The 24,048-nt window shown below is 42.0% G+C and overlaps 1 protein-coding gene across 4 annotated transcripts in view; it reads right to left on the minus strand.

Annotated features, from left to right (window-relative positions):
- The window catches only part of PLCB3 (phospholipase C beta 3), a 249,247-nt gene that overhangs the window by 116,237 nt on the left and 108,962 nt on the right, over positions 1-24,048 (minus strand). For all 4 annotated transcript variants that reach the window (XM_056527175.1, XM_056527176.1, XM_056527177.1 and 1 more), the window contains exons 2-7: positions 16,502-16,579; positions 10,041-10,109; positions 5,492-5,632; positions 5,314-5,393; positions 5,116-5,169; positions 4,161-4,236 (exon numbers count right to left, since the gene is read on the minus strand). In XM_056527175.1, coding sequence (XP_056383150.1) covers positions 4,161-4,236; positions 5,116-5,169; positions 5,314-5,393; positions 5,492-5,632; positions 10,041-10,109; positions 16,502-16,579 — 498 coding nt within the window. The remainder of the gene's footprint in view (positions 1-4,160; positions 4,237-5,115; positions 5,170-5,313; positions 5,394-5,491; positions 5,633-10,040; positions 10,110-16,501; positions 16,580-24,048) is intronic.

Raw genomic sequence — 24,048 nt, forward strand, 5'->3', positions numbered from 1 at the left:
AGAGAGGAAGGAGGCAAGAGTAGGAATATCAGAAGAAGAAGAAATAGGGCCAGAGTAAAGCGAGGAATAGTATATATGAAAAGCCTCATAGATTTTGTCAGGGTTTGATGTACGGACACCCGGGCGCAACTGTAGCGCATGTACTTTATTAAAAGAAGCCGTATTACGCAACATAGATGCCAACAGACGGTCCGGCTTATTCGCAAAGCGATAGTAAGTAGAGTTCGTCCAACGAACCGCCTTCTCCACCGCACAAGAGAGTATAGCATCAATTTGCGTCCGGGTGTCACACAGTGCCTTATATAAGTATAGGGAAGGGGACTGTTGATGGGCAATCGTCAGTCTATGCAACTTAGCCTCAAGTGCCACTAGGGTTTTATTACGATCCCTCTTAACCCCGGTCGCCATGGAAATGATACGACCCCTCATGTAGGCCTTATGGGCCAGCCAAGTCCATCGAGGGTCACTTCCCTGTGTGTCATTCTGTTGAAAATACAAGGATAGGTCAGATTCTAGTTGCATCTTAATACGGGGCATCGTCAGCAAGGATTCATTCAGCCTCCACTTAAAAGGTACAGATGTTCTATCCGTCAAGTGAAAGTTAGCTAAGACCATATCATGGTCAGACCATACACAGGGCACATGTCTAGCATATGTGAGTAAAGGCAATAAAGATGTGCTGGTCAGGATCCAGTCAATTCTGGTGTATGTGCCCTGTGATGGTGAATAATACGTGTAACCCCTATTCCCTCCACAGTGTTCCCTCCATACATCAGCTAGGCTATGATCCGCAAACAAGGATTGCAAGCGGCATTGCTGGGCCCCAGACCTGCGAAGCGGGGCGGAATGTGATCGGTCTAGGTTACTATGCATAACAAAATTAAAGTCGCCTGCCCAAATCAACCAATCACATGTCTGGGACCCAACCAGCCCACACATAGATATAAAGAACTCGATAGGAGCATCAGTGGGAGCGTAGGAATTAATAATACATAAGCGCTTATCATACAGAGAACCCACAATGAGAACATAGCGGCTATCAGGGTCAATGGTCACGTTCATTACTTGAAACGGGAACGTATCCCGAAGGAGTACCATAACCCCCCTACTCTTAGTAGTGTACTGAGAGAAGTAAAATCTATGATAGGATTTATGAAAGAACCTGGGAATAGACCCCGAGGAGAAATGCGTCTCCTGAATGCAAATAACATCTGGATTAAGCTTCATATAGGCACTCAGTGCCTTCCCTCTCTTGTGGGGAGAATTGAAACCCCGTACATTGTGCGAGATGATATTACACATAGTTAATAAAAACCCTGCTAAATAGTAATAGTGACATAATAGAAGGTAGCAAAATCACCCCCAGGAGAAATGCAGTATCAGTCCCACAATATACAATCCAATCTGTAAAGGAAAATATCCAGTGGTACCTGTGAACTGACAAACAAAAAACAGAAAAGAAACATACAACAGAAAACAACAAAAGAGAAAAGAACAGGTGAGGAAAGCCGGTTCGAGATCCACCACAACCCGTCATACTTCCCCATTTCGGCTCCATCTCGGTGGTGCACTAGTCCGGTCTGTGGTCCGCCACAAACACATCACAAGGGATCCATCCGGAATGCGAGGAGGAGATGAAAATGTAGATGAGGTGCGCTATACTCCAAAATCCCGAGTAGCCGGTAAGTATGGTGTCCCTTAGTTAAGTAAAGTTGTCCTCATTAGGTTTTGTTAGGTCCGCGGTTGCGACCCGCCAGAGTCCAGATGCGGGAAGGTCTCTTCGCCCTCTGCGGCAATGGAGGTAAGTCCACCGGTTGCATGTGTTCAGTAGTAAAGGTCTCGAGCGCCTCCTTCATGGTGCGGACTGTATGGGCACGACCATTCAGTTGAAAAGAGAGCGAAAACGGGAACCCCCATCTATATTTCACATTCTTCTGAATCAAAGCCAGCGTGATAGGGCGGAATTCCCTGCGGCCGGCTAAAGTGGTCGTGGCCAGATCCGAATACAATTTCGCTGATGGCGGCATGCCCGGCAAGGTCTGCCGCTCCCAGGCAGCGGACAATAACACATCCCTGACCTCTGAGTAATGCAGCTTTAGGATGACATCCCTAGGGAGGTCAGCGTTCTTTGGCCTGGCCAGGGCCCTATGGATGCGATCAAAACGCAACATCTCTGGCTCAAGCTGCGGGGCGAGTTCATAGAAGAGATCGGTGAGCACCTTTGTAAGATCTGTAACCGACTCCAGGAGACCTCGTAGTCGCAGGTTCGCCCTTCTGGACCTGTTTTCCAGGTCCTCCAGCTTGTAGTCCAGCGCTAGCATTCTCTCTGTGTGGTCATCGAGGTCGCGTCGATCCGTCTCCAGGGCCTCCACCACCTCATCAACTTTTGATTCCACATCCGCCACCCGCTGGGTTAGATCCTGGATCTGCTCCGTAAAAGTGGCGACTGCCTGGGCCAGCTCTCGTTTAAACAGGGCTTGTATATTGCGGAACATGGCCGCCGGTGTAAGATCTTCAGCCCGCGGCGCCTGTTCATCTTCTGAGTTCTCCTCAGACATGAGGGAACTCGCGGCAGCCATCTTGGGTCTCGCGCTCGCCTTAAAAATGTCCGGAATGGACTGGGATAGACCTTGCGAATTAAGTTTTTGCCTGTTCCTGCCGGTGCGGGAGGTACTCATCGTGCTCTGCGGAGAAATTCCGGTAGAATGGAGCTGTATACAGCGCTAAATGTGGCTAAGATCCAACAGCCGGCACGGAGCTCACATCAGGCACGTCCGACTCGGTGAGCTGCGCGCATGCGCCCCCCGCCATGCTGTTTTAAAGGTACAGGGGAGAGACACTACTAGCATGATTCCGGAGAGGGACTGGACCACCAATAAGAACCCCTGACCTACAGAAAAAAGTACATCCAGCCCACAATGACCTGCAAGGTAAAGATAACCTCCAGGGAGAGGGAGAATAGGACATGATAGGAAGGGGGGGAACGGGGGTGGATGGGGCATACTTACCTCAAGGGAGATGATCCACATACTCACCCACCAAATTCTTCAACCAGCCTCGTGCCACACTGCATCATATCAGGCTGCCATAGTGGGGCGAGCGACAACTCCAGACCTGCGTCTGCCTCCTACTGACACTTAGCTAAAAACTGATTAGCTCAGAGTCAGTGGTCCCGAATGGGTTAAATGAATCGTGTAATTTTAGTGTTTATTTGTGAGAGACCATCTATTAATGCTGTTCTTAGATTTATATTAATTTTAGGATTTTAATTCTATTGTTCTCCTTTTTAGAACTAAGTTCTCGCAAGAATGTTATACCTATTTAAGTGGTGATGGGAGCACGATAGGGATACTTGAAAAAGGAAGCGTGTCCTCCGAAACGTAGTAAGTGTCGACGCAAGCTCCACTCTGATCCCCTTCGTGAGAGGAAGGTCATACAGCTGAGAGTGTCCTTAACAGGTGCACCTGGCGTGTCCGCAACAGGTGCACCTGGGTGAATTATTTCGATTTCTCTGCATTTTCTCTGTGTAAGAAATGTTTTTGGAACTGTCTATTTATGCAAGAAATTTCTACTAAAGCAACTAAGGAATATTTACAAAAGTTGTGTGGCATTCAATTTATTTTTCACATGGATATTTAAGTGAGTATGTGAGCTCAAACTGTGAAACGCACTACACCCACCCAGGTGTGAATAGGTGACTACTTCTATTTTGATATCAGTGGGCGGGGTATATCCTGCAATGAGGAGATTCTTCTTTTTTGTTAATGCCTAGTGTCAGCCTCCTAGTGGCAGCAAGATATACCCACGGTTCCTGTGTCCTCCAATGGAGCTGAACGAGAAAGCAGCACTAACACATGTCCCCAGGTTGAGTGTGGTATTACTACTTGGCTACATTCACTTCAAAGTAACTAAGCACACACAAAATGTGTGACAGGTGTGTTGCTTTTTCTTTCTTTTTTTTATTTTCTTTTTTTAAACAAAGCTTTGTTCTTTCTAATGCTGGGTAACCCATTTAAGACTAGCCTATGAAACACTAGCCTCAGAACACCCCACTCCCCCTGGATTTTTGCATTTTCTATAATGCTTTAAACACCTCCTTCCATAACTGAAATGAAAAATATGTCCCTTTTGCTTTATATGTACTCATCTCCATAACCTACCCTGTTAAAATTCAGCCCACAGGATTCCAGAGCAGTCTCTACTCTCTTCTTATCTGCTGCAAACATCTTCAATATACTAGAGAAGAACAAGAAAGAAATGCTGAGGTTACAAAGTGTGTAGTGCGTTGAGAAAACACTAAGATCTCAGTTCATGTTCAATAATTAATTTCATTACTTGTCTCCACATAAGCAGCAAGGACCTAAATCACACTACATGTATCTAACTACAATGTATCTAACTACAACACATATACTCACACGAGCCACAGAAAAGAGGGTGCGCTGTTGTGTGCAAAAAGCAGGCAGGGGGATTATTAAGAGGGGTAGAAACTATACCCTAAAGCAGTGATCTTCAGTAATTTGTATCTGAGGAGCATACTAGGAGTCATAGATTTGCCTTGGCACAAGTTGGAGATCATTGCTCTAAAGACTTGAATGAAATGCTGTCATGAAAGTAAAGTAATGGACATATAAACAAAGCAGTAGAAAGCAGACTCTGACTAATCATGGAGAACCATAACTCTACATACTGCCCACCTGGCACATCACGTAAGGGGCACAAAGGATCAGGCATGTTAAAACCCAAAATGCCCAAGTATTGTTTGTCACAATTGAGAAACCAATTTTCATATACATAATGCTGCAATTCTAATATAATAGGGTCACTACAGGGTAAAGCTAAGTGCACATCAGCATCTGAGCTCCATTCAGGGCCACTCTATTCGCAGGATCCTTTCAAATAGCAAGACATGAGCTGAGAAAAAAATCTTGCAAGCAGTTATTTTTTTTCCCCACTCAAATCCTGCTAATAAATGATGGAAATGATGGACACCAGATGGAAACCAGAAGGACCTCTATTAAAGTCATGGGGATCAGTTGATGTCTGTTGCGCACTCCGACATAGATATGCACTTATAGCTTAAAGGGCCAGAAAAGAAAAGTTTGTGTCACTCACTTCTTCACTGGAATCCTTCCATCCTGATTAACCTGGAGCTTTAGTTTGGTGTATCTAAAAGAGAGCACAAAGAGTTCATTGCAAAATACCATATTATAATACAGAGCTGTATAGAACAGATAAGAAAGCAAATAAAGTCTTGAAATGCATTTAAAAGGTAGCACAATAGAAAGAGGCTGGAGAGGCAGCAGAGCTTACGCCTTTTGCAGGAATGTGTTCCGAGATGAATTTTGTGCTAAAATATTTGTTGCCAATTTAAAAAGTCCATCAGTCCAAATCTGAAAAATACAAGTGGAATAAAAAGATGCTATAAAGTAAAAACCATGTGACAGTAATGCAGATACAGGCACGGCAAAAGACATCCTCAGCTCTGTACCTTTGCCGTGTCCTCCTGGACAGCCATAAAGTTGAGGAAGTTGATATTAACAAGGTCACTCCCATACACAACAGTTACAAGTTTATCTTCAGGACGCTGCTCAGTTCCAGTAAATCCTAATATTTCTCTCATGCGAGAGTCCTGCAGAAAAACAAAAGGAAATGTTACTTTTTTTTCCTACCGTATAAGTGTTTGAGCTCCCTTCTGATTGCCTATGAAGCCATACAGATAAGGAGGGATTGATACCAGGACATTTTTAGAATTTGTAGGACAAGCTGGATCTGGGATAAAAAAAATAAACATTTCTCATCCCTAATTTTGCCACTGCAACATTATGTATAATGGTCACATGACACTTCGGCCTCAGCGGTCTCTCCATGCAAAATATACACCAAAATGCGCATGTGTGAACAGACCCCAAGGGTAAGTTCACATGTTCTTACTTTTGTTGCAGATTTCCTGCAGATTTTGCTGCACACTGACACCCTTAAAGGGGTACTCCGGCCCTAATACATCTTATCCCCTATCCAAAGGATAGGGGATACGATGTCTGATCACTCGGAGCCTCCAGCGCTGCAGAGAGCTTGCAAAGGTGGGTGATGAATGACAGATTGCGGGGGTCCCCAGCAGCGGGACCCCCGCCATCAGACATCTTATCCCCTATACTTTAGAGACGAATTTTGCTAATAGAGAAGGGGTCCGGGCATTAGGATCAGATTCTCAAGGTGTTGCTGATAACATACTTAATTTAACATCTTTTGGGTTACATATAATAAGTTAATTTAACCCTCCACGCTCTGAAAACCCAGTAGAAATGTTTGTACAGCTGGTCAAAAATGATGTTAGTGTGTTAAGGAAAGATATTACTAGGGGAACATACAATGTATTCCACAACCTCACTACCAGTGAAAATAAAGCCTTACGAGATCTATAAATAAGGATATTACAATTAAACCCGCTGATAAGGAGGGTTCACTGGTAGTGATGGATACTGTGGCATACAAAATGGAAATTAGGCATCAACTAGCAGAGGAAGTCACCTATACTAAACTGGAAAGAAATCCACTACCAAAGATTAGGAGGAAAATTATGGATTATGTGAACGAGTCAGTCACACACCCCATCATCGATAAAAAAATGTGTGAATTCTTAATAAATGAACCTCCAATCACACCGGTGTTTTATATACTCCCAAAAATCCATAAGGATCTTCATAATCCCCCTGGGAGACCCATTGAGGCTTCTGTGAACTCCATCCTGTCACCTCTGTCTATTCTGCTTGAGAAAGCACTCACCCCCCTGGTTAAAAATACCAGAGCTTTTCTATTGGATACAACAGACTTTTTGAAAGACTTAGAGGGGTAAATAATGTGAGTGATCAAACCTGGCTAGTCTCTATTGATGTGGTTAGTTTATACACATCGATAGAGCATGAGAAAGGGATGGTGTCTACAAAAGCTCATATACTGAGGATCAAAAAAAACTTTTTCTTGGGTATATTACACCTTGTGTTATATGAAAACTATTTTCTATTTGAAGATGATTTTTTTTCTGCAGCACCAAGGATTGGCGATGGGGGCGAATGTGGCCCCCCCATACGCAAATGGGTATATGTCGTACTTTGAAGAACATCATATCTTTCCATATGACCTGTTTGTAATACATGTGAGAACCTGGAAAAGGTTCATAGACAACAAATTTTGCGTATGGGAGGGGCCACAGTACAGGCTAGATGAGTTACTAAACCACCTAATTTACAATGATCTGCAATCAACAACAGATCAGTTTTTTGGACACGAAGGTGTTGAAGGACCACAAGGGTGGTCTGATGACTGATATATATAGGAAAAATACAGATCGCAACAGTTTACTACATTTCTCCAGTTCCCACCCTAGGTCAGTGAAGGTGTCGATCCCACGGGCACAGAGACAAGAAATAGAGAGAATCGTCTCTGACCCTCAGGTCAGAGAACTTAGGCTGAAATAACTGGATGATACATTCCACGAATGGGGTTACCCTACATAATTTTTGGAGGCAGCTAAAACTCCAAGGGTCAGAGACCATACAGCACGAGATCAACAGATCCCATTCATGAGGAATTATCATCCGTTGTCCTATAAGGTAGATGACATCGTCAGGACACACTGGTACCTGTTAAATAAATCATATCTGACAATTACAGAATATAGGTCAGCTCCACTTATTTGCAATAAACGGGCACCCAACCTACGGACAGACTTGTCCATGCGGATGTGGGGTCCATACAGAGTATATCGTGACAACTGACATTGAGAAGAAAAAGGTTAGATTTCCGTGTCTACATTGCACACAGTGCAGCAATGTGACGCAAAGGGGCACTCTGCAACATCCACATACAGGTGAAGAAATCAGGATCAGGCATTTTTCCACTTGTGACTTGAGGAATGTCATTTACGTCATTAAATGCCCGTGCGGTCTCCTATACATTGGGGAAACTACCCAGCATGTGGGAGACAGCATAAATAGGCATAAATCAAGCATTCGATGTCAAAATTTACTGTACCCCATCCCCCACCATTTTGATAAAGTGGGACATAACATCGCCCAACTAAAATTTCAGGTGATTGACAAGGTGAAACTTCCATTAATTTGGAGAAAAAAGATGCCTACTGGATAAATAAATTGGATACAGTAGAACCAAGGGTTATGAATCATGACTACAAATTAACACAACTGCTATCATATATTAATATTGCTTTTTTCCCCCGAATATATGATATTGTGTGTATATATATATGTACATATTTTTTACCAACATGAATACGTTCCTCTGTTTTAGATACAACGTAGAGAATAACAAGCAATTATTACAGTCAAGATCTGTGACCTGAGATATAGGTTTGCACGTTCCTTTTTGCTTTTGTCTTTGTTCTGCAAGATGTATCGGGACACTTTGGGTCCCTTTCTTTGTTTCCAGGTTGGCACTAGTTTACACCTGTATAGAATTAGGATCAATTAAGCAGCCCACTGGTTTTGCAGGCTTCCTACATATTACACGGTGTATCTACCTGTGAGCATTACGGTTTATAATGGTTTGTGGCTGAAACGTGTCCTGTGTGTCGCTTTGCTAAACATGTGTGAATAAACACGAAAAGATTCTGCAGCTTTATGTGAGTGCCGAGACTTCATTCTACTTACTACAATATATATGGCTGTCTACTTGTGGCTCAGTTCCTTGTGTATGTGGGTGCTATAGCTTTGGCAAACAGCTGGTGCCAGGTGTCAGATCCCCACTGATCTGATATTGATGGTCTCAAAATTACCAGAAAAGCCCTTTAAGTAGGAGCATCTATTAGATACTTTAAAGAAAATACCTCATATAGTAATACTGTACCCACTGAACAGTGATCAGAAACAATAATTTACAGTATGGTCTAAGTGAAAGTTAATGTGGCAGGAACAATGTGACCACATACTGCCTATTAGCCAGGTAAAATTATTTAAAAAAAAAAAACCTTGCTCCCTGCAACCACCACACAACAGAGATTAATAAAAATATATATTATAATATGAATTGAAATATAAAATTAAAAATAAAACAATTTGCACTTATCCAAATAAAAAATAAACTTAAAACTTACACTTTCAATTTAATGAATACCCATAATAGAAAGCAAAATCATCTCGAACAATAATAAGTCTTAGTGATTTATTCTGCATTCTAAAGTGTGTTTCGGAGTTCACTGGGTATAGTAATACTGTTGCTCAACAACAGATGGAGCCAATGCACTGTAGAAATTGACCTTATACCGTGTTCCACCAACTTGTGGCTATATGGTTGTTGCAAAACTATAACTTCCATCATGCCCTCGCACCAACCTTAGAGCAACCGATTGGGTAACACTGCCTTACACACTCTACCTTTACACTTAAAACACAACAAATAACTAGTTTCCTTCTCCTTTCAAAATCTCTGTACTAGGTGCATGTCATCACATAATGATACTCTGGCTCTTTACAAAGTGATTCATAATGTCAACTATCTGCTTTATACACATCTCTGCCTTAGCCTAATTTTATGTTGTTGCTAAGTCACTAGTATTATATGAACTGTATTAATCTGCTATGTAAGATGGCTTGTCCTGGTCACCAAACCCCATAACTCCAAGGCTACAGAATTCAACTAAATTACAATGCACACATACATAGGTGCAGAGCACTGCACCTTTCTATGCTACTATCCCTGTTTGCCCCACTTTTCTTGCTTCAACTTTCCTATAAGGTGTACTGTTATCCATAGACAATAGATCACTGGTTTATTTACTCAGGATCACATTTCAGTTGTTATTGTCTATGGCAGTCTGTAGATAGTCCTTACTGATCTAAGACAAAGCCGCATCATACCAGTAAAGCAGTCTAAGTGTAGGTGGTGCACACCAAATGTAGTTGTTCGAGCGCTGGAATAGAGAAAAGATGAGCCCCCTAAGGATGAATTCCAATTGTGCAACAAACACTAATGCTTCATTGACTCATTCAAATTACTCCTATAGAATAGTGCATCATCCTTACCTTAGGAATTTTGGCATACTTTCCTGTCCGAGTATCTCTTATAAAGCTGATATCCAGACTATCAACTTCCTGTAAGTGTATGACAAAGGAAAAAGATTACGATCACACATCATATCGCATACATACATCACATGTTATGTGGTTCATGGCACCTTTGTACAATACAGATAATTTAGACAACTTGATAAGTCTTGTGTCTCCCATGTGCCCCTGTATTAACACCCCACCCCCCATAAGAAGTATTGCAAGGAAATGGGCTTTGGGGAAACTCACCAAGCTGCTGGCACATAAATGTTTGTTACTGAACCATAGTAAAGCTGGTCCTACACATATCTCTGACTATTTCTACTTATCCTCTCACAGACATAAATGCTCAGCTATGTCGAGCGTTCATGAATTCTGAAAGAAGGGGGGACAAGATGCTGCCAAACTCCCATGGTGGAGTTTTTTTTCGCCAAGTACATAGTTATCCAAAATCCAACATGCCCGTTCCTTTGCTCTGCCATCAGAAGAGAGTGACATGTCAGATTGATGCAAAACTCAACATGCAGTTGTACATTTTTACAGGTGTGGTCAGATTAAACACGGTATTGACATAAGAGAGTGTAAAAAAAAAAAGGCTCTTAGAGACTACATTTGGGTAGTGTACCTCTTCATGAGAGATTGTTGGCTGTGCTAGATATGCCTCTACAGATGTGCATAAAAGGAAAAACGCTATATGTGCTGAAAATTTTCATTAAAGTAAACCTGTCACCAGCGTCAACTGCGCTAACCTGCAGGTCACACTGATGACAACGGTACTTACCTTGTCCTGTTCCGTGGCAGGAATCTCCTGTAATCTCCTCCGTTAGCTCCAGCACCGGGCACCAGCTTGGAGCATGGGCAGAGCTTAATGACATCACCGCTGCTGTTCCCAGGACCCAGCAGAAAGCAGCAGCAGCTTGGGGCATGGGCGGAGCTTAATGATGTCACCGCTGCTGTACCCAGGACCCGGGACCCAGCAGAGGCTTGGGGCATGGGCGGAGCTTAGTGACGTCACCGCTGCTGCTCTTTGCCGGGTCCTGGGAACAGCAGCGGTGTTGTCATTAAGTTCCGCCTGTGCCCCAAGCCGGTGCCCGGAGCTGGAGCTAACAGAGGAGATTACAGGAGATCCCCACCCTGGACCGGGACAAGGTAAGTACCGTTGTCATCAGTGTCACCTGCGGTACCGACAGGTTAGTCCAGGTGACACTGGAGACAGATTTCCTTTAAATGAAACATGAGAACCACAATAATATGCTCACCTATTGGTGTTGCGCTGCCTGCACTCAACCTGAAATTCACAGTAGGAGAGGTAGGACCATCACTTTTGACGATGTGGAGAAATTGTGGAAGAAGAACGGATAGCTTTGAAGAACTAACCCAGAAAAAAAGAAATTCATCCTGCTTGTTTAGGTCACTGAACTGAGAGAAGTGGGATAGATGTTTCAATGAACTGTCCACTATCTAGGCCATTCTGATCAAGCTGTTATGAGGTGTCTGCAGCAGTGGTTACAACTACATGGAGAACAGACTCCAAAAGGCCAAGACACACCCAGCAGAGAGGATTTTTTTATCCACCGACAAACGAGAGCAGCTCCCACAGTTTCCTTGTCTACCATGCAGACAAAAATGACACCTTATTACACACCCCTGTCTCTGTCCGCACCATTAAAAGGCACTTAGCAGAAGGAAATTTGGTGTCGCAGCGCCCATTAAGTGTCCTGCCATTCACAACCAAACATATCTGGCATCTTCTTTGGAGACAAATCCTAGTTCTGTTAGGGATTGGATGATGGTCGGTTTAGTTATGGAGTCCTGGCAGTGAATCCTTCAATCTGCCTTTGCTGTGGAATGACACACTGTCCCAACTGCTTGTGTGATGAGGTCGGGAGCCATCACATACAACAGTTGTTAACCCCTTGTAGTGATACGAGGGACACTCACAGCTCAGAGATATCTGCAGGACATTAGGAGGACACATGTTGTCTCTTCTGTATGCCTCCATGTCCAACAGTATCGCAACAGGTTACTAGAGCCGCTTTTAAATTGTACAGTTTCCCCAATAAACATATCCTTTCGGTCTAATAATGTAACCACTTGAATATATCATCATTACATTCACAAATCGATAGTTTCATTGGATTCCAACATCTCCTTCTTGGTGCGTTATTTTGTTGCCAATGAGTGTAAATTAGATGTTTGGCCACAAAAATCAGCAGGCTTCACCAATACGTCTTTTAGGGTCTATTCACACGTACAGTATTCTGTGCAGATTTGATGTGCAGATGTGATGCGCAGATTTGATGCGGAGGATTTTAAGTTATTCAGTTTACATTGAAATCTGCAGCAGAAAATCCTGCGCATGAAATCTGTGCAGAATACTGTACATGTAAATAGACCCTTGAAGGGAGTCTGTCAACTTAAAGGGTACCTGTCAGATCCCAACGGTTGTATGTTGCTCAGTACCTAATCCTGATCATGTACAAGTAATTTTTATGCATCTTTTACCGATATTTTACCAAAGAATAGCATTACAGCTGCTCAATGTCTTTTTCATCTATCCAAAAGGGAGGGGGCATGTCCTTATCTTGCCTGCACTGTGATGACTCCTTCCCCTGACTCACTGCTCTCTGGATCGAGCCTGGCAGCCCTGTTCTGTAACCCTTTCCTCTCTTGTTTTATGCTGTACACACACACACACAATGATTGTTGGAGATTTTATATATTTTCCCATTGTCATTAATGTGTATCATCATGTATGTAGCAAAGCTGAGTGTGTGAATATGTGTATGTAGCAGAGCTGAGTGTGTGTGTGTATGTAGCAGAGCTGAGTGTGTGAGTGTGCATGTAGCAGAGTTTAGTGTTTGTAAAAGAGTTGATTGTGTGTATGTAGCAGAGCTGAGTGTGTGTGTGTATGTAGCAGAGTTGAATGTGTGAGTGTGTGTATGTAGCAGAGCTGAGTGTGTGATTGTGTGTATGTAGGATAGCTGAGTTTGTCCATCGCTTTGAAGGTCTTGAAAGAGTTAAACTTCCCAAAAGAGGTGGCGACCGTGATCAGGCGCTCCCCCGCAGTGAAGCTAAATGGATACTACATTTAAAAGCTCAAAGTCCTATTAGACTGAATGACAAAGTCGATCTCTCCCCTTTTTTAGATGCATAATTACCCTCTGCATATGCTGCTTAATAGCATGATATATTTTGCTGTGCCGTTATTCTTTGTTCATTTAGTATTTATCTATTTTCCATGTTTCGGTTGGTCACGTGAACACTGCAAGACACACATAAAAAAGCCGGGAGCAATGACGTAAGCCGAGGCCGGAAGAAGTGCTAATGGAACCACCGGTCGTTGCCTCTGAGCCCCCGTCTACACCTTCCTTTACCCCTTCCTTCAATGAGCCTCCACTGACCCAGCGATGGACACGGTGAGTGCGGGATTCACTTCTATGATTTACTGTTGTCGTTACTGTTGATTTCTATCCATCCGTGCACCAACACCATCCTATTTTTTTTTTGAGTTGCATTCACTTGGAGCCTCCTCCACTATTATTTGTTATGTGAACTGTGCCTCCTTCCTCTCCTTCTTACTCCTATTAAAAAAACGTGTCTCGTTCTGGAGGAAGTCCAAGAGTTACACAAACAACCCAACAGGAACTTTACAATGTTTAATTCCTACCGTGGTGGCACTCAAGTATAAGGATAAGTGGCACTACAGTATAAGGATAAGTTTCCATTTAGTTTTTTATGGGGTGGAGAAAATCTCCAAAAAATGGCCCTAACTGCCGCACAGCGTTTTTCCACTGGAGGTGCCAAATGTTGGCAGAAAGTCAATAGAAAAATACATAATGCCAAACCAAGTCTGTCTTTTTGGGTTTGACGTTCTTTCTCCTGATCTCAGTGTTTTGCTGGGATTCGGGACCGACTATACCCCGTGCCCAGAAATAATATATAGTAAACCAGCGATATGTATGCATTGCTGGTTTACTGTAAGCCCTTGCTAAGCGGAGCTCAATGTGCAGGCCCAGCAAGGAGCTGAGCAGCAGCACTTAACTCAATGGGTGGGGTATACAGTATATACAGCCATCTATATGGATGGCTGTATATACTGTATACTGTGGGAAAAAGACGATCACTTACCAGGCTCCTGTTCCAGCCTAGTGTGATGTAGCCATGCCTCTAATGATGACATCACTAAAGGTGGAGCTACAGCTAGGGAAAAGGGTGGTAAGTAATTATTATTATTATTATTTTTTTTTTTTAAAGCCATGTTAAAAATGTATAATGTGAACACACCCTTTCTGGCAGTGTCTTCCTCAAGGCTGTCTGTGAATGTTGGGGGTTGTAGATTAGCAACATCTGGAGGCTCCCTGTCTGGAAACACACTGCTTTACGGGTGCTCTCTACTACTAACCCATTATTTGTGTTTTATTTTTCGTCTTATTTATAGGTATATGTGGTGGACTAAGTCAAAGACCTGCATTTTTTTTTAAGTTAAATAAAATGATTAATGAGGGAGTGTAATTATTTTTTTTTAATGTGTTGTGTTTTTTTAAATAAATTTAAAAAAAAATGTGTGGGATTCTCCGTATTTTGTTCCTGTACTGTACTGACTTTACCAGGGTGGACGAGGACTATTGTTATTGGTCCTCCCCTGCTAAATAACGCCAGCCTGTTACCACCTAGACCCAGGAGCGCCATTTTTGATGCTCCAGGCCTGATGGTACCAACTCTTTCCAGTACTCCTGTGGCGGTGGGTACCGAGGTAAAAATTGGGGGTTAGTGCTAGCTGTTTTTTGGGCCAACGCTAAGCCCCAGCTAAGTAATGGACTCTGTCTATAAGACCGCTTCCACTAATAAGCCTGAAAAGTACATTAAAAGACAAAAAATAAATAAAAAATGATTACTAAAAACACTCCCTCACAAGTCTGTGTTCACAGCTCATCCTTGCTGACAGCAAGGACAGCATCTAAAAAAAATGCAAAAAAAAACTAGTGGAAACCTAGCCTAACAGTTTATAAAGAACGTTTTGCAGAAAACACATAAAATATAAAATACCTGTAATTTCAACTGAAGTAATGTTTATTCATTTTTAGTTAAATAATCTTGAATTTTTATAATCCCTCACTCCTTGGGCCCCATCTACATGATAACCGTAACGTACCCATCTATCTTCTGTGTATATACGCACACCCCAGTACAACAGCACTCCCACTTTCCTTCCAAGCTGGTATCTTTCCATTTGTCTACATATTCTCAGGGTTTGGTTAGGGAAAAAGTGTTTATTTCAACAGTGAGTGGGGGGGGGGGGGGGGGGGGGGGGGGAATAGAGACAGAATATGAAAATGTAAACACTTAAACCAGATCCCTCCTCCCTCTCCTGACTTCCGCAGAGTCCATCATCTAGAGGCCGGAGAAGATAGAGAGTGCAGATAGGGAGGAAAGGCAGCAGGGTAGAAAGGGAGAGAGAAGTGAGGAAAAGCAGCCTAATCAGGACAAGGAAAAGAGATGGGATAAAACAGGAACAGAGATATAGTGTGAAAGGTAAGTAGACAGTGAGAGGCCGTGGGAAAATTAAAGAAAAAGGGAGAAATCATCCGGCATCCAGATGTGGAGGAGGGGTGGAGGCTCAATGGACATGTCCAGATGTGTCAGAGCCTCATGGAGCGCAGTGGAAGCTGGGCACATCTGAGAGGCTGCAGAAGGACAGGAAGGGAAGAGGCAGAGAAGGCAGGATTGAAGAGAGGTTAAAGCCGATAGTCACTAAATCATATTTTATATTGAGGGCTGGGTTCTAGAACAAAGCCACGAAAGAATTACTTATAGCACAGCTTTGAGCATTTGGAAATGGGTAGTAGAATAAAAGAGGACTTTATTAACTTCTAGTGTGTAAAGCCTGTACCCCCCAAAATGTAAATTTCTACTCTGACTCTCTGACATAGAAATTTCTGTAACCCGGTACCGGGAACCTGAATACATGTGAACATTTATCATTCATTTGCAAAAAAAATAAAAAATAAAGCACACAAAACAAATAAAAAATGAATGTAGAGTATGAAGCTGGAAGACAAAGCAACCAGCCCATTGACAACTATATAAAACTACTGTATAAAGTAGATGAGATATATCAGAGATTAATGGTAGATCATCATGAGTGGGAAAATGAAAAGAACAGAAGGACAGAAAGAAAAGCTTGGAGATATATGGGAAAGATGGGGTGTGGGGGCAGCTGCTACCATGAGATAACACTGCATGATGGAACAGTTACATGAGAGGAGACAGGAAAATGGTGCAGAGGATCTTCATACAATAGACTAACCTATTTCTGATGATATACCCAGGTCTGAGCTGATCTAAAACACCTTGTTCCACAACTTTCTATCTATATTGAGACTGTAAAATCACATCCTCTTGATTGGCAAAGTCAGAATGCCAGGTTTGCTCACCATGTTAGGGCACGTCCAGTAGAGATAAAATCCTGAGCTGTCCACACGCAGGGTTACTAAGGACTTACTGCTGGTGTCCTACAAAATGACAAAAACAAAAGATCCATCAGTAAGATTATTGTTATACAGTCAGTCAAGGCAGCTTGTAGAAAGAAAATCACATGCACTTGGATTAGAAAAGGAGCAAAAACTTCGAAGGGGGCAAAAGAAGATGGAAATATGTGCTGGATGTTCTCTACAGAGGCTACGGAGCCAAAAAAGAGGGAAGAGAAAAAGCTGATCCTCTGGGATGATGTTATGCACAAGAACATGGAGCACTTCCTTCTGTAAACACTGATGAGAGCTCTTACTAATGAAAGGAAAAAGACCACAAAAGACTTTCATTTGCTCTACATAAACTTTGGTATAAAAGAAAAGAATATTCTGCTGCCATAATCCTGTTTAAAGTGATATACAACAATTGACAATCACTTAGCATTGACTATGTGCATAACCTATACTACAGCATAACCTATATTTCGACTGCACAATAAACCAGAATATTCCATAATCAGACACCTCAAGTCCTATTTACAGTGTGTTGCTGTTTTTGTAGATGAGTAACAATGCTTTTAAATGTCTGTGTTTTTCCTGTGTAAAATAAAGATTTATTCCTTTTTGTAACCTAGTTGGTGTGCGATATTCAGTGAATGCTTGCTTTTTCTTCTTTATGTACATACACACATCTATCTTACATTGTGCATATATACGCACAACTATCATAGGCAAATCTATCATAGACACATCTATCATACATACACACATTAATCATACAGCATACATACATACATCATATATACGCACAACTAGCATAATAGATACATCTATCATACATACATACATACATTTATCATACGCACATCTATCATAAATACACGCAACAACTGATACACATCTATCAGTCTTCTGGAGCAGGACTTTGGGGACTAAGGGAGGGGGGCAGAGGAACGTTGGGAGGACTTCGAGGTCTGAGGAGTGGGGGCAGAGGAGTATGGAGAGGACTTGAGGGGGGGGGGTAAAATAGAGGAGCCAGGATGAAGATTTAGGGGTCTCTGAGGGATAGAGAAGCACACAGGAGCCAGGAGGAGTTGGATAGCTCAGATTCAGCTAAGCTGAGATGGTACAGTGTGTTGGCAGTATTATATTCAGAGGGCACTGTGTGTGGCAGAGTTATATTCATGGAGCACAGTCTGTGGCGGTATTATATTCAGGAGACAGTGTGTAGCGGTATTATATTCAGGAGAAAGTTTGTGGCAGTATTATATTCAGAGGGCACTGTGTGGCAGGGTTTATTCGGGGGCCACAGTGTGTGGCAGTATTATATTCAGGAGATAGTGTGTGGCAGTATTATATTCAGCAGACAGTGTGTGGCAGTATTATATTCAGGAGACAGTGTGTGGCAGTATTATATTCAGCAGAAAGTGTGTGGCAGTATTATATTCAGGAGACAGTATGTGGCAGTATTATATTCAGCAGACAGTGTGTGGCAGTATTATATTCAGGAGACAGTGAGTGGCAGTATTATATTCAGGAGACATTGTGTGGCAGTATTATATTCAGCAGACAGTGCATGGCAGTGTTATATTCAGGAGACAGTGTATGGCAGTGTTATATTCAGGAGACAGTGTGTGGCAGTATTATATTCAGGAGACAGTGTGTGGCAGTATTATATTCAGAGGGTATCGTGTTTGGCAGTATTATATTCAGGTCACAAAATGTCTGGCAGGGTTATTATACAGAGGATGAGGATCTGCTGACAAAGTGAGGAACCAATGATGTCCGGGTGTCAGACTGGTCGAATTCTGGGCATCTGGACCAGATGAAGAAGAAAAGGAAAGACAACAGAGAAGACGTTGTCTATGAGTCGTATCATTGTTTATTTTTCTGACTGTCCCATCAGAGCTGTAGTCACTTGTAAGTTCTGCAGTGAAGATGGGTGACACTGTACCCCAATCTTAGGCTCTCCAGCTGTTACAAAACTACAACTCCCATAATGCCTGAGGCTCTCCAGACAAGATGTAAAGCTGTAGTTTTGCAACTGCTGGAGAGCAACATGAACCAAGATGATCGCGGGGGTCTCAGCAGTTGGATTTCCACCAATAAAATTGGCTGCTTATTCTAAAATGTCCTGGAGATTTTTTGGTCCCAGTCCGGCCCTGGCATGGGTATGGGGACCCAAGGCAATTTTTGGCACCGGAGCCCTGAGGTTTCTAGCCCCGCCACTGACGAGTAACATGGAACTGCGGTTGTAATACAGTCACTCATCACTCATCTGAAACCAGCCTTATGATGTATACATATAGCTATACAGTAATCAATGCACACCAGGGTATGACAAGAGAGTCCTTGCTGCCCATAAAAACCTATTACAGCACAGCTTTCATTTCTTCGGAACAATTTAAGGAATGAGAGTGTTAAGGTTGGCTGCTCATTTGGCCTTAAAGGGGTATTCCAGGCCAAAACTTTTTTTATATATATCAACTGGCTCCGGAAAGTTAAACAGATTTGTAAATTACTTCTATTAAAAAATCTTAATCCTTCCAATAGTTATTAGCTTCTGAAGTTGAGTTGTTGTTTTCTGTCTAACTGCTCTCTGATGACTCCCGAGAGCTGTGCAGTTCCTATGGGGATATTCTCCCATCATGCACAGCTCCCGGGACGTGAAATCATCATTGAGCAGTTAGACAGAAAACTTCAGAAGCTAATAACTATTGGAAGGATTAATAAATACAAAAGATATTGCAGCACGACTCAAAAAAATATATAGTGGGTGCCAAGCAACCCAGGCCCGATCAAGGCCAACCAGATACTAAATTTCTGTGAAATTCTGTGAAATTCTGCGTGATATTAACAAGTTAATACTTGAATATAACTAATACTAAATAGTGCATTACAAGACACCTGTGCAAGATACTCAAAATTAAATACATAAAAATTCTGTGAAAATACATTATAGTGTTATTTTGTATAATTGTATAGAGATTCAATTAAATTCATAATGTACACCATCCATATAAAGGGTCATAAAGGAAGAGGACACCAAGGGATGGTCAGGGATCCTCTGGGTCAAAACTAGTGAAAAAAATATATATTTTTTTTTTTCACTAGTTTTGACCCAGAGGATCCCTGACCATCCCTTGGTGTCCTCTTCCTTTATGACCCTTTATATGGATGGTGTACATTCTGAATTTAATTGAATCTCTATACAATTATACAAAATAACACTATAATGTATTTTCACAGAATTTTTATGTATTTAATTTTGAGTATCTTGCACAGGTGTCTTGTAATGCACTATTTAGTATTAGTTATATTCAAGTATTAACTTGTTAATATCACGCACTAGTGATGCCTCATACCTGTAATGCCACATCCACCACATGTTATTTTATGTACCCATTATAAATTTCCCGTTCCGGACATCTGTGACAGCTTATCAGCGTCGGAGGTATCCGAGGAAACGGGTCAGCTGACATACAAGTCATGTGCTTCGGCACATGACTCGTTTGTTTTGGTTTCTGACGCATGCGTCCGGCGAGTTAGTACGAGCCGGCCGCGTCAGGAGGTTGGCGCATGCGCACAGCCGAACACCACAAGCCGTCAGCGCCATTAGACATACAGAGCGGGTGAGTTCTTCCATGCGACTATGATGTATAATCATGTTTACTACAGATGTTTCGCATATTATTAATTATGTTATTAACTACGAGTCTAGAGTTTCAAGCATTTTTATCTATGTATACGTTTTTAATCATCTAGCACTTTATGTACTGTAATAGTACTCTTTGTGATACTTTGAATGAGCACTTTATTAATGCACTGCACTGTATTGATTATGGATTATACACTTTGGATTGTTTTAATTATTTGTTGATTGTATACACTTGATTGGGTATAAAAACCCCTTACCTAGCAGTTGTCACTAAGCTTGAGAAAGGCTGAGCTGAAACGTTGCTGTATTCTTGAGATGTGGTGAATAAATACACAAATCGTTTTTTTACCGGAATTGGAGTGCTGCACCTTTGCTTTGTTTTAGTATTGGAAGGATTAAGATTTTTTAATAAAAGTAATTTACAAATCTGTTTAACTTTCCGGAGCCAGTTGATATATATAAAAAAAGGTTTTGCTGGAATACCCCTTTAAAATGTGAGTGACTGCCGCTGTATACTGCCGACACAAGAAAAAAAACACCAGACAAAATGTTGGTATATATCTCCTTCTCAGAATACTAGCTAAGGAGCTGTCCCAAGGAGTTCCCTTTATTATACGGAAGTACATTGTTTTTTACAGTTGACAAAAAGGGGAGGTTTGTTATCACGTCAAAATCATCATGTTATTGATCACATTACACAATTTTCATGTGGATTATGAGTCAGAATCAATGTGCAATCTGCTATCTATGGGTTTTAAATGAGAGTTCACGTTGCAAATTTTAAATCCCTGTGATGGGAAAAATGTATTGACATGTCAATAATTGGCATGGTATCCACCTCAGGTAGCCATTCAATAGGGCTAACCCATGTCCACATCCATGGTATGACAAACTAAAAGCTATGGAAGAAATTCTACCTTGGTTTTCTGCCACAGAATCCACAACTGATTTCATCACCTGAAAAATCTGTCCAGGGAACATGACTTTAGGGTACGTTCACACAAGCGTATTTACAGCGTATTTTACACTGCAGATCCGCTGGTGAAGGCCCGCTCTATGCTGTCTTTACATGTGCCTGCTCGTAGCGGCAATACGCCGCGACGAGCAGACACACTGCAGCAATGTGTGCAGTGTACTGGCACATCGCGGCCACTCTCCCTGCTTTGAGCTAGGCAGAGAGCTCCCGCGATGTGTGTGTATACTGCGACTTGCACATCGCAGTGTGTCTGCTCGTAGCGGCGTATATAGAAGCCAATTGTCTGATCATGGAGAGTTCAACTGATGGGACCCCCATGATCTTTAGAACAGGGCCCGGCTCTCCATGCAATGTCTATGGGAGCAAAGAAAATACCAAAGTACAGCATTCAGGTATTTCCAGCTTTCCCATAGACAATGCACGGAGTGCATGCCGGCACACTGTTTCATAACAGGGAGAGCAAGGAACCTGTTTTGTATTTTACAGGGGTCCAATCAGACACTTAAAAACGTATTCCGTATCTACAGGATAGGGGTTAAGTTTTTAAGAGCTGCAGTACCCCTTTAAGGTCATGTTTACATGTACTGTATACACTACACAGCGTATTTGATGCTCTATTCAGCTATGTACTTATATTGATTTACACAGCATAACATTTTTAGAATCAAACCTGCAGCATATACAGTATGCGTGAACATACCCTAAAAGCAGATCTAAGAAGTAGTAAGAAATATACTAAACGCAAAAGCAGCAAGTGTCTAATTGACTTCTATTGCAGTTTTATGGTAGATTTTGGTGCCAAAAAGGCGGCTTCACAAAAGGTACACATGCTTTACGACAAATGTAATCCTCTGCATACTTGACATACTTTTCTTCCTTACATGTCATGGGAAAAATGTGTATCAATTTATGTACATCAGGTCATCATCTAGACTGCGCCCAGCCCTGGATTACATCACTACCAATAATTTCTGGGTCATGAGTTTATTATACAATGATAAGTAAGAAAATGCTACATTCTGGCAATGTAGTATATTACATGTACAGTAGTCACTGCTGCCCTTTGGCCATGACCAATAGGACTGTATGCTCACACTGATAAGGGATATTACCTGGCAGAGAGCAGCACAGATTGATCCAGGAAGAGAGGCACAAGGTGCAAAGAGAAAATCATATACACAGAGGAAGACAGAGCGACGTTCACACCATGTTGCCAATGCTGTTAAACCTCCATCACCAATGTGTAAATTACAGTGAAAGGGAGGAAGAGCCAGATGTCTGACAACACCAGTGACCGCTGACTGACAGATACAAGGATGACACAACAACGCCATAAAACTAACAATTATTACAGAAATATTCACAATTCCCAACAAATCAACAACAGTTTTCCTGATTGTGCAACTATGGATCCTTACTCCTGTACAGATAACAACATACACGAGGTAGTATTAGTCACGTGTCCCAGTTTGCAACACAGCAATATTTTTTTTTTCTCTTTATGTGGTTCTAGGAGGTGGTTTTAAGTTTTTCTAGAAATGCATCTAATGCAAACTAGGCAGGACAAAGGAAAAAGTACACAGAGAACCCTGTACTTGGAAATATACCCTTAAATTGCATTTTGTGGCAAATGCGCTGGATGCAATGCCCTCACAAATGTAAGGCTAACACGCATTTTTCTGGACCACTCCTCCATTCGACTACCACAAGCATGTTGATATTAACGGGGAGAGGAATAGATTCACACTAGATTAGTGTCAGACCAACCATGGGGAAACTGTATGGGTGATTTGGTGAAGAGAATGGTCAGGCATGTGGGATTTTCACACGCTGATCCCTTTTCGCAGAGGCTAGGATTCCACTTGGGTTTATTTCTGGCAGTTTTTGGAAAAATTGCCACTGCAGTTTTTGAGCCAAAGTCAGAAGTGGATCCATAAGGTAGGAGAAGTGTAAGTCCTTCCTTTATATGTCCTATTCCTTTTGAATACACTTCTGGCTGTGGCTCAAAAACTGCAGTGGCAGATCTCCAAAAACTGCCAGAAAAAAAACCAAGTGGAAACTTAGCCAGAGAGATAAGCTGGCAGTAGGTTTCTGCTCTCCCCCGGTTCACAGCCAAGCATGCATTAGTACTGAGGGATTGGCAGAGATAGCTGTCAGCCAAATGAATGTAAGTCAGACATCAGTCTACAATAGTGGTCATCAGACAAAAATAGTGGCCCACAAGTTACTTTATGTGCATTAAAACCACAGCAGTCACCATGCCGGAGTGAACCATGAAGATGCTAACAAGCTAGCAACTTGGACCTATGCATACGTCCTGAGGCGGGAAGGGGTTAAAGGGATACTCCAGTGGGAAAAACATTTTTTTAAATCAACTGGTGCCAGAAAGTTAAACAGAATTGTAAATTACTTCTATTTAAAAATCTTAACCCTTCCAGTTCTTAGCAGCTGTATGCTCCAGAGGAATTTGTGTAGTTCTTTCCTGTCTAACCACAGGAAAGTTACCAACTCTTATAAGCATGCTTTTTTATACCCAGTACTCCATCGTATTTATAATTTGGCAGCTATCGTGTTCCACTGAAGAAGATTTAAAGTTATTTTATTGTAAGGATAAGTTAATTCCCCCGGGTGTCAGCACATCTAAGTCAATGCAACACAGATGCTGGGGGACAATTTCATGCGAAGCCAGTTAATGGTTTAGGATTGTAAGACATATCCAGAATGCCCGTAAGAAACTCATTAGCAAAGAAGCAGCATATAATCCAGTGCCAGGTAATTATGTAACATTCCCATGTAAAATCACAGTTGCAAGGTAGGGGATAGCCCATATTGCTCTCTTCTTGGCACACCTCAATGTTAACTCTATCTCGAGACTTGCTC

This window comes from Hyla sarda, chromosome 6, assembly GCF_029499605.1.
Source record: "Hyla sarda isolate aHylSar1 chromosome 6, aHylSar1.hap1, whole genome shotgun sequence".
Lineage (NCBI taxonomy): Eukaryota > Metazoa > Chordata > Amphibia > Anura > Hylidae > Hyla > Hyla sarda.